The sequence below is a fragment of the Balaenoptera physalus genome (assembly GCF_965194825.1).
Source record: "Balaenoptera physalus genome assembly, chromosome: 10".
Taxonomy (NCBI): Eukaryota; Metazoa; Chordata; class Mammalia; order Artiodactyla; family Balaenopteridae; genus Balaenoptera; species Balaenoptera physalus.
The window spans coordinates 96,851,052-96,864,597 of NC_138889.1; the positions used below are offsets into that span (position 1 = coordinate 96,851,052).

The 13,546-nt window shown below is 36.4% G+C and overlaps 1 protein-coding gene across 7 annotated transcripts in view; it reads left to right on the plus strand.

Annotated features, from left to right (window-relative positions):
* Positions 1-13,546, plus strand: part of TTC17 (tetratricopeptide repeat domain 17) — a 153,604-nt gene that overhangs the window by 39,072 nt on the left and 100,986 nt on the right. For all 7 annotated transcript variants that reach the window (XR_014250250.1, XM_082410417.1, XM_082410419.1 and 4 more), the window contains 5 exons: positions 5,588-5,697; positions 6,275-6,419; positions 6,861-7,000; positions 8,443-8,603; positions 10,063-10,175. Coding sequence is in view for 6 of the 7 variants with exons in the window: in XM_082410417.1 (XP_082266543.1) it covers positions 5,588-5,697; positions 6,275-6,419; positions 6,861-7,000; positions 8,443-8,603; positions 10,063-10,175 (669 nt within the window). In the remaining variant the exon portion in view is untranslated. The remainder of the gene's footprint in view (positions 1-5,587; positions 5,698-6,274; positions 6,420-6,860; positions 7,001-8,442; positions 8,604-10,062; positions 10,176-13,546) is intronic.

Genomic DNA, 13,546 nt, shown 5'->3' on the forward strand with positions numbered 1-13,546 from the left:
ACGTATAGTATCGTGTCATCTGCAAACAGTGACAGTTTTACTTCTTCTTTCCCAATTATTATTCCTTTTATTTCTTTTTCTTCTCTGATTGCCATGGCTAAGACTTCCAAAACTATGTTGAATAATAGTGGCGAGAGTGGACATCCGTGTCTCGTTCCTGATCTTAGAGGAAATGCTTTCAGTTTTTCACCATTGAGAATGATGTTTGCTGTGGGTTTGTTGTATATGGCCTTTATTATGTTGAGGTAGGTTCCCTCTGTGCCCACTTTCTGGAGAGTTTTTATCATAAATGGGTGCTGAATTTTGTCATACGCATTTTGTGCATCTATTGAGATGATCATACGGTTTTTATTCTTCAGTTTGTTAATGTGGTGTATCACATTGATTGATTTGCATATATTGAAGAATCCTTGCATCCCTGAGATAAATCCCACTTGGTTGTGGTGTATGATCCTTTTAATGTGTTGTTGAATTCTGTTTGCTAGTATTTTGTTGTGGATTTTTGCATCTATATTCATCAGTGATACTGGTGTGTAATTTTCTTTTTTTGTGGTATCTTTATCTGGTTTTGGTATCAGGGTGATGGTGACCTCATAGAATGAGTTTGGGAGTGTTCCTTCCTCTGCAATTTTTTGGAAGAGTTCAAGAAGGATGGTGTTAGTTCTCTAAATGTTTGATAGAATTCACCTGTGAAGCCATCTGGTCCTGGACTTTTGTTTGTTGGAAGATTTTTAATCACAGTTTCAATTTCATTACTTGTGACTGGTCTGTTCATATTTTCTGTTTCTTCCTGGTTCAGTCTTGGAAGGTTATACTTTTCTAAGAATTTGTCCATTTCTTCCAGGTTGTCCATTTTATTGGCATAGAGTTGCTTGTAGTAGTCTCTTAGGATGCTTTGTATTTCTGTGGTGTCTGTTGTAACTTCTCTATTTTCATTTATAATTTTATTGATTTGAGTCCTCTCTCTCTTTTTCTTGATGAGTCTGGCTAATGGCTTATCAGTTTTGTTTATCTTCTCAAAGAACCAGCTTTTAGTTTTATTGATCTTTGCTATTGTGTTCTTTGTTTCTATTTCATTTATTTCTGCTCTGATCTTTATGATTTCTTTCCTTCTGCTAACTTTTGGTTTTGTTTGTTCTTCTTTCTCTAGTTCCTTTAGGTGTAAGGTTAGATTGTTTATTTGAGATGTTTCTTGTTTCTTGAGGTAGGCTTGTATTGCTATAAACTTCCCTCTTAGAACTGCTTTTGCTGCGTCCCATAGATTTTGGATCATCGTGTTTTCATTGTCATTTGTCTTTAGGTATTTTTTGATTTCCTCTTTGATTTCTTCAGTGATCTCTTGGTTATTTAGTAACATATTGATTAACCTCGATGTGTTTGTGTTTTTTACGTTTTTTTTCCCTGTAACTGATTTCTAATTTCGTAACACTGTTGTCAGAAAAGATGCTTGATATGATTTCAATTTTCTTAAATTTACTGAGGCTTGATTTGTGACCCAAGATGTGATCTATCCTGGAGAATGTTCCATGTGCACTTGAGAAGAAAGTGTAATCTGCTGTTTTTGGATGGAATGTCCTATAAATATCAATTAAATCTATCTGGTCAATTGTGTCATTTAAAGCTTCTGTTTCCTTATTAATTTTTTGTCTGGATGATCTGTCCATTGGTGTAAGTGAGGTGTTAAAATCCCCCACTATTATTTTGTTATTGTTGATTTCTTCTTTTATAGCTGTTAGCAGTTGCCTTATGTATTGAGGTGCTCCCATGTTGGGTGCATATATATTTATAATTGTTATATCTTCTTCTTGGATTGATCCCTTGATCATTATGTAGTATCTTTCCTTGTCCCTTGTGACATTCTTTTTTTTAAAGTCTGTTTTACCTGATATGAGTATTGCTACTCCAGCTTTCTTTTGCTTTCCATTTACATGGAATATCTTTTTCCATCCCCTCACTTTCAGTCTGTATGTGTCCCTAGGTCTGACGTGGGTCTCTTGTAGACAGTATATATATGGGTCTTGTTTTTGTATCCATTCAGCGAGCCTGTGTCTTTTGATTGGAGCATTTAATCCATTCACGTTTAAGGTAATTATCAATATGTATGTTCCTATTACCATTTTCTTAGTTGTTATGGGTTTGTTTTTGTAGGTCCGTTTCTTGTCTTGTGTTTCCCACTTAGAGAAGTTCCTTTAGCGTTTGTTGTAGAGCTGGTTTGGTGGTGCTGAATTCTCTTAGCTTCTACTTGTCTGTAGAGCTTTTGATATCTCCTTTGAATCTGAATGAGATCCTTGCCGGGGAGAGTAATCTTGGTTGTAGTTTCTTCCCTTTCATCACTTTAAATAAGTCATGCCACTCCCTTCTGGCTTGTAGACTTTCTGCTGAGAAATCAGCTGTTAACCTTATGGGAGTTCCTTTGTATGTTATTTGTCATTTTTCCTGTGTTGCTTTCAATAATTTTTCTTTGTCTTTAAATTTTGTCAGTTTGATTATTATGTGTCCTGGCGTGTTTCTCCTTGGGTTTATCTTGCCTGGGGCTCTCTGTGCTTCCTGGACTTGGGTGGCTATTTCCTTTCCCATGTTAGGGAAGTTTTCAACTATAATCTCTTCAAATATTTTCTCGGGTCCTTTCTCTCTTCTCCTTCTGAGACCCCTATGATGTGAATGTTGTTGCTTTTAATGTTGTCCCCAAGGTCTCTTAGGCTGTCTTCCTTTCTTTTCATTCTTTTTTCTTTATTCTGTTCCACAGCAGTGAATTCCACCATTATGTCTTCCAAGTCACTTATCCGTTCTTCTGCCTCAGTTATTCTGGTATTGATTCCTTCTAGTGTATTTTTCATTTCAGTTATTGTATTGTTCATTTCTGTTTGTTTGTTCTTTAATTCTTCTAGGTGTTTGTTCTTTAATTCTTCTAAGTGTTTGTTCTTTAATTCTTCTAGGTCTTCATTAAACATTTCTCGCATCTTCTCAATCTTTGCCTCCATTCTTCTTTGAGGTCCTGGATCATCTTCACTATCATTATTCTGAATTCTTTTTCTGGAAGGTTGCCTATCTCCACTTCATTTAGTTGTTTTTCTATGGTTTTATCTTGTTCCTTCATCTGGTACAAAGTCCTCTGTCTTTTCAGTCTGTCTGTCCTTCTGTGAATGTGGTTTTCCTTCCACAGGCTACAGAATTGTAGTTCTTCTTGCTTCTGCTGTCTGCCCTCTCTTTAAATTAATCTAGGGACTTCCCTGGTGGTGCAGTGCTTAAGAATCCGCCTGCCAAGGCAGGGGACACAGGTTTGATTCCTGGTCCGGCGGCAAGAAATCTTACAGATTTTTATTTAAAGATTTATTTTTCTCTTCGAATATACTATGATGAGTAGAGTATTCTGCTTATCATGATGCTTTTAGTAGTTCATGTAGAATTTTTATTTTTTATTTGTGTATTTTTAAAAATAAATTTATTTATTTATTTTTGGCTGCATTGGGTCTTTGTTGCTGCGCATGGGCTTTCTGTAATTGAGGCAAGTGGGAGCTACTCTTCAATGCGGCGTGCGGGCTTCTTATTGCAGTGGCTTCTCTTTGTTGTGTAACACAGGCTCTAGGCACGCAGGCTTCAGTCGTTGTGGCTTGCAGGCTCTAGAGCGCATGCTCAGTAGTTGTGGCACATGGGCTTAGTTGCTCTGCAGCATGTGGGATCTTCCCAGACCACGGGTTGAACCCGTTCCCCCTGCATTGGCAGGCGGATCATGTAGAATTTTTAGTTGATCTTTTTGTCCCAATTCACAATATAAGGTTTAAAAATAAGAGATTAAAAATCATTTGTTGATTTAAAGGAAAACTTTCTCAAAAGGCTACTAAAAAGGAGACTGAAGCCTAAGTCATAAGTCAAGTGTGAAGAACATAGTATTCCGTAACCAGCTACACTTAGTGCTGAAATCTTTCGTTGCAACACTCAAGAATCATATTTTTTCCTTGAAGATAGAATACTTAAGGATGATTAATGAAGAATTATACTAGTTTTACTCTGTTTTTCTTAATATTTATTTATTTGGTTGTGCCACGTCTTAGTTGCGGCAGGTGGGCTCCTTAGTTGCGGCCCCAGGGCTCCTTAATTGTGGCATACAAACTTAGTTGCGGCATGCATGTGGGATCTAGTTCCCTGACCAGGGGTCGAACCCAGGCCCCCTGCATTGGGAACTCAGCGTCTTATCCACTGCACCACCAGGGAAGTCCCATACTAGTTTTAGTCTTAAAGATAACTTTTTAAAATAAAATAATTGGTCCTTCTTAAAAAAGAAAAGCTATATAAAAATCAAAAAAAAGGGAAATTAAAAATTATAATTTAAAAAGTCAGAGATAATTGCTGTTTTATGATATATTTTTGGAGTTTTATTTTTACACATCTTTATAGTTAAAACTTTATTATCATAGGATAAATTTTTATAGTGAAATTTGGGGATGAAAGGATAATCACATTTTTAAGGCTTTTCAAATGTATATTGTCAAATTGTCCCCCAGCGATGCTGTACTAACCTAATATTTCTACACTTAATATCTGAAGTTAGCATACACTGTAGCCAATAGTGAATACTGGCATTCTTTCTAATCTTTGCCAATTTTTTAAAGGAAAACTTGTATCTCTTTAATTCTTTTGTTGTTGTTGTTAACTTTTATATCTTTTCACCTGCTAAGTAGTCATTGTTTCATATTTTTGAATTGTCCATGTTTTTGGCCCTTGTTCTTTTGGTTTTTTGTTTCTCTGTTTAGAATTTTTATGAGGTAGCTACACATTAATGATATTAAGTGTTGGCTGTCATATGTTTTTCCCATTTTATCTTAAACTTTATGACTTTTTTTCCATGCTGAATTTGATATTTCTTTCTTGGGTTTAAACTTACTTACATTGAGTTTTTGACATGACTCAGTTTAGTCTTATGACCTCTTTGTGGTTGAAATTTAGTATATGTTAGGGGACAAAAAAACCCAAGCCACAAAAGGAGAAAACCTATCTGAACTTCTGTTTAATTTGACTAAATAATGCACTTATTACTACATACTAAAGACTTACTTTTTAGCAATGTAAAGGTCTGAATTAGTTTCTGAACACACATGAGAAAATGACAAAAATTTACCTTTCACAAAAGCATAAGCCTTTCATTTGTTTACATACATACTTTCATTCAGATGTTAAATAAATAGGAAACTTTGCAATATGTTAATTTCAGGGATTTAATGTTAGAACAACTAGCATTTCTAAGTAGGTTAGATCCTGACTTCTAAAGTCCTGAAACAAGGCCCAAGTTGTGACCACTTGGTGGGATTTTTCGGCTTTATTTCCCCATTGTTAGATAGCCTGGGGTTGGACAGTCTCTCTGTTTAGATCACACCTTAATACACCTGATCAGCTAATGATCAGCATGCTCTCTTGACAGGGATAGTTTATTTGTACTTTGTCCTCTGCTTTGTCGCTACTGTAATAAGTCTTGGTTTTCTTCATCAGTTTCAGACCAGACAGAGTGTAAAGGTGCTCATTTTGAACATTCTGAATTGAAGAAACTATCTTGAGTTATATTTGGTTGTCATTTTATTTGTTTAATTTCTAGAACTCTTCCTCGTGGGTACTATATAACATGGCTTCATTTTACTGGAGAATAAAGAATGAGCCGTATCAAGTAGTGGAATGTGCCATGCGAGCACTTCACTTCTCATCCAGGTAGGATTCCTCCCCTTCTGGACCTCCTGATTTTCCATGTAACTCAGGACTGTTAAAATACATAAAAAACAAGAAGAAGAAGCATTATGTTGTACTTACATTCTCCTCCATCCCTGTTGCAGTTATTCCCATCACAAAAATGATAGATGTCAAAGAGTTCAAAGCGATAATGGCATAACATACTTCTGATTTCTGTTAAGGAAAAATATATAATGTAGATGCCCTCTGATTCACTTGAGACTTGAAACTAAGGAAATTGGTTGGAGGAACTATCATAAATTAAATTATTCTCAAAGCAAATATAAGCCCTAAATACATTTTAAAAGCATAAAATCTCTGCCAGACCTTATTTTTGTGGCAAAACTTTTAGCTATCAGATTGAGTAAGCACCATCAGTTATGTAAAATTAAACATTAGGATTTTCTTAAATTATTTTCCCCATCTGTAAGTAAACTCAAAGTTATTTTCCTAAGCTCAATAACTTTGAATGTAATTTGCCCTTGTCAGGTAGTTATAGGCAATTGTGGAGCACGTGCTTCTTCCCTGACATCTAATTACATCTTCCCTTCTCTTTTAGGCACAATAAAGACATTGCCCTGGTCAACTTGGCGAATGTCCTGCACAGAGCACACTTCTCTGCTGATGCTGCTGTCGTGGTCCACGCAGCTCTGGACGACAGTGACTTCTTCACTAGCTATTACACTTTAGGAAATATATATGCAGTAAATACAACTTTTTTTTACATGAACCAATCCAGTTGCTGTTTTCTTTCTTTCTTTCTTTTTTTCCAATAAAAAATACCCTTTTCCCTTCTTTTGGTCCAAACAAGGGGATGGAAATGAAGAAATTAAGGGAAAAAAACTTCATAGCAATAATGAATCATAAGTGTTTTAGCCTCTTCACAAGAAGGAAAATAATTAAATTGACACGAATATTATATTCCTTTAGCGTACTCTTCTTAAAATAGCAGTACTTCCAATTGAACCATCCTATATAGCATTGCTTCATGTTATGGAGATTTGACTACTGGTCGAAATAATATTCACTGTATGAGATTTGGTGTGATCTCATAAATCATAAGGGGATTTGGACAGATACAACCAGGCTAACATTTTTCCCCCCTGTGTTTGTGTATGTGTGTGTGTTTGTTTTTGTCTCTTCAGATGCTTGGGGAGTATAACCACTCAGTGCTCTGTTATGACCATGCTTTACAGGCTAAACCTGGGTTTGAACAAGCTATAAAGAGGAAGCATGCTGTCCTGTGTCAGCAAAAACTCGAGCAGAAATTGGAAGCTCAACATAGGTAACTAGGAGAAAAAATTACTGAAGCACCAACACTGTAGAACCTTAGGTTAGACTTGTGTAGGGTGATATCAGTGTTAATTTGTTCATTAGAATGAAGAAAAACACCTTTTCACTAATGCTAGTCCTGTCCTTTTTCTCCAATCTGGAGGTTTAGCACAAGTCAGTGGTTATATAAAGGATTCCAGGAACTAGAGAATATTTACAGTAAATGCCGTCATCTAAATCTTAACAATATTGACAATCAATTACTTGTATGAAGTCAGATGGAGGAGGGGGTGCTGCCAGATGCTCAGTAATTCTATTGATTACATTTTTATTTCCATAGAATACACTGTCAGTAAAATCACTTGCGCATGCTACATTTGAGCTTTCTCTCCTTTGACTTCTAAGGTTGGGCTATTGTTATGTTAGTTAAGTGATGTTGAGAGAGATTATTTGGCCCACATTTTAATCAGATTTGTGTAAGTTGTACAGTAATGGAATTCTGTTGTACTTGGTCCTTGTAGTATACTTAAAAAATATCCTGTATTTAATTCTATAAATAATAGGGCCAGTAAAGGAACTTGACATAACTCAGAAGTGAATTGTTCATCTCTTATAGAATTAGCCTTAATGTTTTGAGTGTACTTTGATTATTATAGAATTAAGTGGAGACTTGGATTTCATTAAACTTTTGCCTATTTTCCAATCTGTTTAAAAGCCTAATGTAGTAAAAAGGAAAGAATAACAGCTTGTTTATGCCTGGCTTTGTTATACCTGATCAGAACTTGCCCTGGCTGAGTTTCTTCCAATATTATGCTCTTCTTATACAATCTGTGCAGCTATTAAATCTCCATATGTTAACAGTGTAATAGGCAATAAGATTTTCGTGACTAAATATAATCAAGCAGCTGATTTATTGATACCAAGTGGTAGGGAATATTCCTTTATAATCAGTTTCTGCGGTTTTTTCCTCAAATCTGTAAACCAAGAAGCTAGAGTGCAAGAGCAAGGCATTGTGGCCTCTTCTCTTAACCTTGTCTTTAGGTAGAATCAAAGGAAAAGGTGAAAAGGAAGATTCTAGAGAGGCTTTGAATGTCCGTGAAACTGACATGGTCTTTGTGGAGGGAAATAGACTTGTTAAATGTATAAAGCTTTATAGTATTATTTATTGCTATGTATCTTATCTGGCACCTGAAGAGTCTAACACACCATTTAATGTCATTAATTGTTGTGTTTATGGGAAGAATTTCACATCCATCTTTTTTCCCCCAAATTTTAATAAAACAATAGTATTTATTTAGCCCCATTGTTCTTGAACTTGTGATACAATGATTGTATGTTAAAAGTCAAAATCTAGCAATTTTTGCTGAGAACCAGAAAATCTATGTATTTAAGTGGGTTTAAAAATCCATAATTTTAAAGCTCTGTAACTTTTTCCTGTTATTAAAAAATGTTAAGATCCCTCCAGCGAACACTGAATGAGTTGAAAGAATATCAAAAGCAACATGACCACTACCTGAGACAGCAGGAGATCCTAGAAAAACATAAGCTGATTCAGGAAGAGCAAATCTTAAGAAATATCATCCATGAGACACAGATGGCAAAAGAGGCACAATTAGGTAAGTACTGATTCCAAGTAATTGAAGACAGGTTAGGAAATTCACTTCTAGTGTGTTTTACTTTCATAACTTTCATGTAGCCATAAAGCAGTATAAAATTGTGCTTATGACGTCTCTCAGTCTTAAAATGAAATCATTACTACAGGTATACCAGCAGGCCTGAGGAGCTGGTTTGATCCTTCTAACTTTTTTTTAGTAAAAAGTAAAAACCAAATTTTTAAACTAAAAACCAAATTTTAAAGTAAAAACCAAATCTTTTGTATCCTAAAAGTCTTAACAGTTTGTTTGCCCTCTGTGGCCTACATTGATGCTTCTCTAACTTTGGTATGCATATCAATCTCTTGGAGATCTTGTTAAAATGCAGATTCTGATTCAGTAGGTCTGGGTTGGGGCCTGAGATTCTGTTATTCTAACAAGCTCCTATTTGATGCCTGTTGTTGCTAGTCTGAAAACACACTGTAACATGGCCCTACACCAATTTAACGCAAGCTAGACACACCCTAGAATCAAAACATCCACACTTTTCAGCCAACAGTGGCAATGAGGCTAAATGTTCTCCTTTTTTTTTTGCCCCATTAAAAACAAATGTTTTATTTTACAAGTAAGATTTTAGACTAGACTTTGTCTCAAATAGGAAAGTAATCAGTGGAATACTTTCAGGGGGTTCTGAAATCCTCCCCAAAATTATACATAGTATTGTGTATATGCACAATTTTTTTTCTGGTAAGATGGTATGTAGCTCTTATTAAAATCTCGTACAGTCTGTGACCCCAAAGTAGAACCACTGGTCTAAAGGAACTTGCGTTGACAGGATATCAGTGATTTGATTGCATCCAGAATGTTTCATTTCTGATTAAACCCTATGGGAGCAGATATGACAACTTGACACCAAAGAATAAATGAATAGAATCCCTTATATTACATCCTTCTCCCTTGGTAAATATATTGGTCTGTACAGCCTCTTGATCTTTGACCCTTAGCTGTGAACGTTTACGGTCCGTTTTACAATCCACCTGACAAGTTTTCTTTGCTATTTTGAGTGTAAAGAGTATGTTCAGTCCTTGGGATTATTTACTGCTCAATCAGTACTGAAATGCAACCAGAGCGCTTATATATGTATATATATACACACATATACATATATTCTCTCCAGAGAGATGGGCAAAGTCTTAAAACAATTTAATCAATAGATTTTACAGTCATGGAATGCAATTGCCAGAAGGAACCTCACTGATTATTTAGTGGAGCCCATTTGTTTTATAGGTGGAGAAACAGGCTTCTTTAGAATGATTTAATTTAATTAACCATTAATGAGATTTCCCCTGGATAAGTTTCCCCTCTGTAAGTACTCTGCCAGGCTCTGAAGAGTACAGAGTTGATACTACACGACTTAGACTAAGAAAATCATGTTGGCATTGCTGATCTTTTTCATCAATTTAAATTTCCTTTCTTATTCCAGGAAATCATCAGATATGCCGTCTGGTCAACCAGCAGCATAGTTTACATTGCCAGTGGGACCAACCTGTGCGCTACCATCGTGGTGATATCTTTGAAAATGTGGACTATGTTCAGGTCTTTTTCTTAGTCTCTTCTAGTTCTTATAAACTTTTACATATCTAAGAGTAATATCACTTTCCCCCCCTTAATTCCTTATATAATTGATCTCTAAAATGTGTGACCATCATTTAAGGTTTTGAGTATCTGTTATGTTTATGAAGTCAGATTTTATAGAGAGTACTCAGTTACTCCATGAATGACATTTTTGTTTCCCCAAGTACTGGCTGTATTTTCTTTTCATATGTGTTTAATTCTTTTCTTCTTTACCAAGAGAGCTAGAATTGGTCTGTGACTCAAAGCCTTTACCTCCCCTTTTAACTTACTTTAGTAAGACCTATAATTTAAAATTTGGGAAAGAGTAGCCGTGCTCTTTCCTGAAGTCATCAGTCCAGTTATGTTGCTTCAACCAAAAACGTCATCAAAATGATCATCTACAAAAAACGTTTATTAAGCACATTGCTGTGTGCATGTTTTCTCTTTCTTTCTGTCTCTGTATATGTCCACACAGGTAGATACACATATACACACAGTCATACACATACATAAAATCCTAGCCTATCTAGTTGGGAAGAAATAATACATAAATATAATGATACCAGATAGCATGTAACTGATGCTGATATAGACAGTAAACACAACCAGAGTCCAATTTTCATCCAAAAGGATACTGGAAATAAAATAACATTTATCCTATCCTATAGAAAACCCATCATGTTCCTTAATCATAGATACAGAAATTTCTAGCAATAAGCAGTTAAAATAAGAGATCAGGACAGCTTCTATAGGAAGACAAACCATGGAAAATTAGAACTCTTTAATTTGGAAAAACCCAGACTACATTGAGAAAGAGTAAGAAATAAAAATTTAGAGGCCATTTAGGAGGAGAAGTAGTAATAGAGACCAAAAGCTCCCTATGATTTTTGTGAGCCAGCTCCTAGCAATATCCCATGTTTGGTTTTCAAGAGTAGTAAAGGAAGAACAGACTTACACCCTCTGGGACTCTAGCTCCCTGTCTTAAATCCAAGCATTTTAAGGGGAAAAAGGGAATATTTAGAAGTGAAATATACTGAAACCCAGTGTAACTTTTAGATATCATAGTGGTCTCAAGACAGACCATTTGGAAGACTGCCATGTGCCAGTGTAGATTCCAACATTATATATCCATAAATTTCATCACCACTATATAGTGAAAGAATCTGTTCCTGTTCATAAAGGCATAGAGCTACAAATTCATCATATTCATTCCTTTTTCTAATCTCTTTCCTACTCCATCCCATCCTAGTCCCATTCTCTTATCTAACAAGGTTTCAGAAATACACAGGAACTTTGGTATCTCGTGAGAATATCAAATATTGTTGTACCTTGGTTTGGAGGTAGGCTATACATATATTTTTTTTAACAACTTTATTGGAGTATAATTGCTTTACAATGTTGTGTTAGTTTCTGCTGTATAACAAAGTGAATCAGCTATATGTATAGATATATCCCCATATCCCCTCCCTCTTACATCTCCCTCCCACCCTCCCTATCCCCCCCCCAGGTGGTCACAAAGCACTGAGCTGATCTCCCTGTGCAATGCAGCTGCTTCCCACTAGCTATCTATTTTACATTTGGTAGTGTATATATGTCTGTGCTACTCTCTCACTTTGTTCCAGCTTACCCTTCCCCCCACCCCGTGTCCTCAAGTCCATGCTCTACGTTTGCATCTTTATTCCTGTCCTGCCCCTAGGTTCATTAGAACCTTTTTTTTTTTTTTTGATTCCATATATATGCGTTAGCATACGGTATTTGTTTTTCTCTTTCTGACTTACTTCACTCTGTATGACAGACTCTAAATCCATCTACCTCACTACAAATAACTCAATTTCATTTCTTTTTATGGCTCAGTAATATTCTATTGAATATATGAGCCACATCTTTTTTATCCATTCATCTGTCGATAGACACTTAGGTTGCTTCCATGTCGTGGCTACTGTAAATAGTGCTGCAGTGAACATTGTGGTACATGACTCTTTTTGAATTATGGATTTCTCAGGGTATATGCCCAGTAGTGGGATTGCTGGGTCATATGGTAGTTCTGTTTTTAGTTTTCTAAGGAACCTCCATACTGTTCTCCATAGTGGCTGTACCAATTTACATTCCCACCAACAGTGCAAGAGGGTTCCCTTTTCTCCACACCCTCTCCAGCATTTATTGTTTGTAGATTTTTGATGATGGCCATTCTGAGGGGTGTGAGGTGATACCTCATTGTGGTTTTTTTTTTTTTTTTTTTTTTAAATGGAGATACAAAGATCAACCTCTTGCCAGTTGGTTGCCAAGACTAGTATGTTTTTTTTGTTTGTTTGTTTGTTTGTTTGTTTGTTTTAATTTATTTATTTTTGGCTGTGTTGGGTCTTTGCTTCTGTGCGAGGGCTCTCTCCAGTTGCGGCAAGCGGGGGCCACTCTTCATCGCGGTACGTGGGCCTCTCAGCGTCGCAGCCTCCCGTGTTGCGGGGCACAGGCTCCAGACACGCAGGCTCAGTAATTGTGGCTCACGGGCCCAGTTGCTCCGCGGCATGTGGGATCCTCCCAGACCAGGGCTCGAACCCGTGTCTCCTGCACCGGCAGGCAGACTCTCAACCACTGCGCCACCAGGGAAGCCCCTCTCATTGTGGTTTTGACTTGCATTGCTCTAATGATTAGTGATGTTCAGCATCCTTTCAGGTGTTTGTTGGCAATCTGTATGTCTTCTTTGGAGAAATGTCTATTTAGGTCTTCTGCCCATTTTTGGATTGGGTTGTTTGTTTTTTTGATATTGAGCTGCATGTGCTGCTTATATATTTTGGAGATTAATCCTTTGTCATTTGCTTCGTTTGCAAATATTTTCTCCCATTCTGAGGGTTGCCTTTTCATTTTGTTTATGGTTTCCTTTGCTGTGCAAAAACTTTTTAAGTTCCATTAGGTCCCATTTGTTTATTTTCATTTTTATTTCCATTACTCTAGGAGGTGAGTCAAAAAGGATCTTGCTGGGATTTATGTCACAGAGTGTTCCGCCTATGTTTTCCTCTAAGAGTTTTATAGTGTCTGGCCTTACATTTAGGTCTTTAATCCATTTTGAGTTTATTTTTGTGTATGGTGTTAGGAAGTGTTCTAATTTCATTCTTTTACATGTAGCTGTCTGGTTTTTCCGGCACCATTTACTGAAGAGGCTGTCTTTTCTCCATTGTATATTCTTGCCTCCTTTATCAAAGATAAGGTGACGATATGTGTGTGGTTTATCTCTGGGCTTTCTATCCTGTTCCATGACCTATAGTTCTGTTTTTGGGCCAGCACCATACTGTCTTGATTACTGTAGCTTTGTAGTATAGTCTGTAGTCAGGGAGCCTGATTACTCCAGCTCCGTTTTT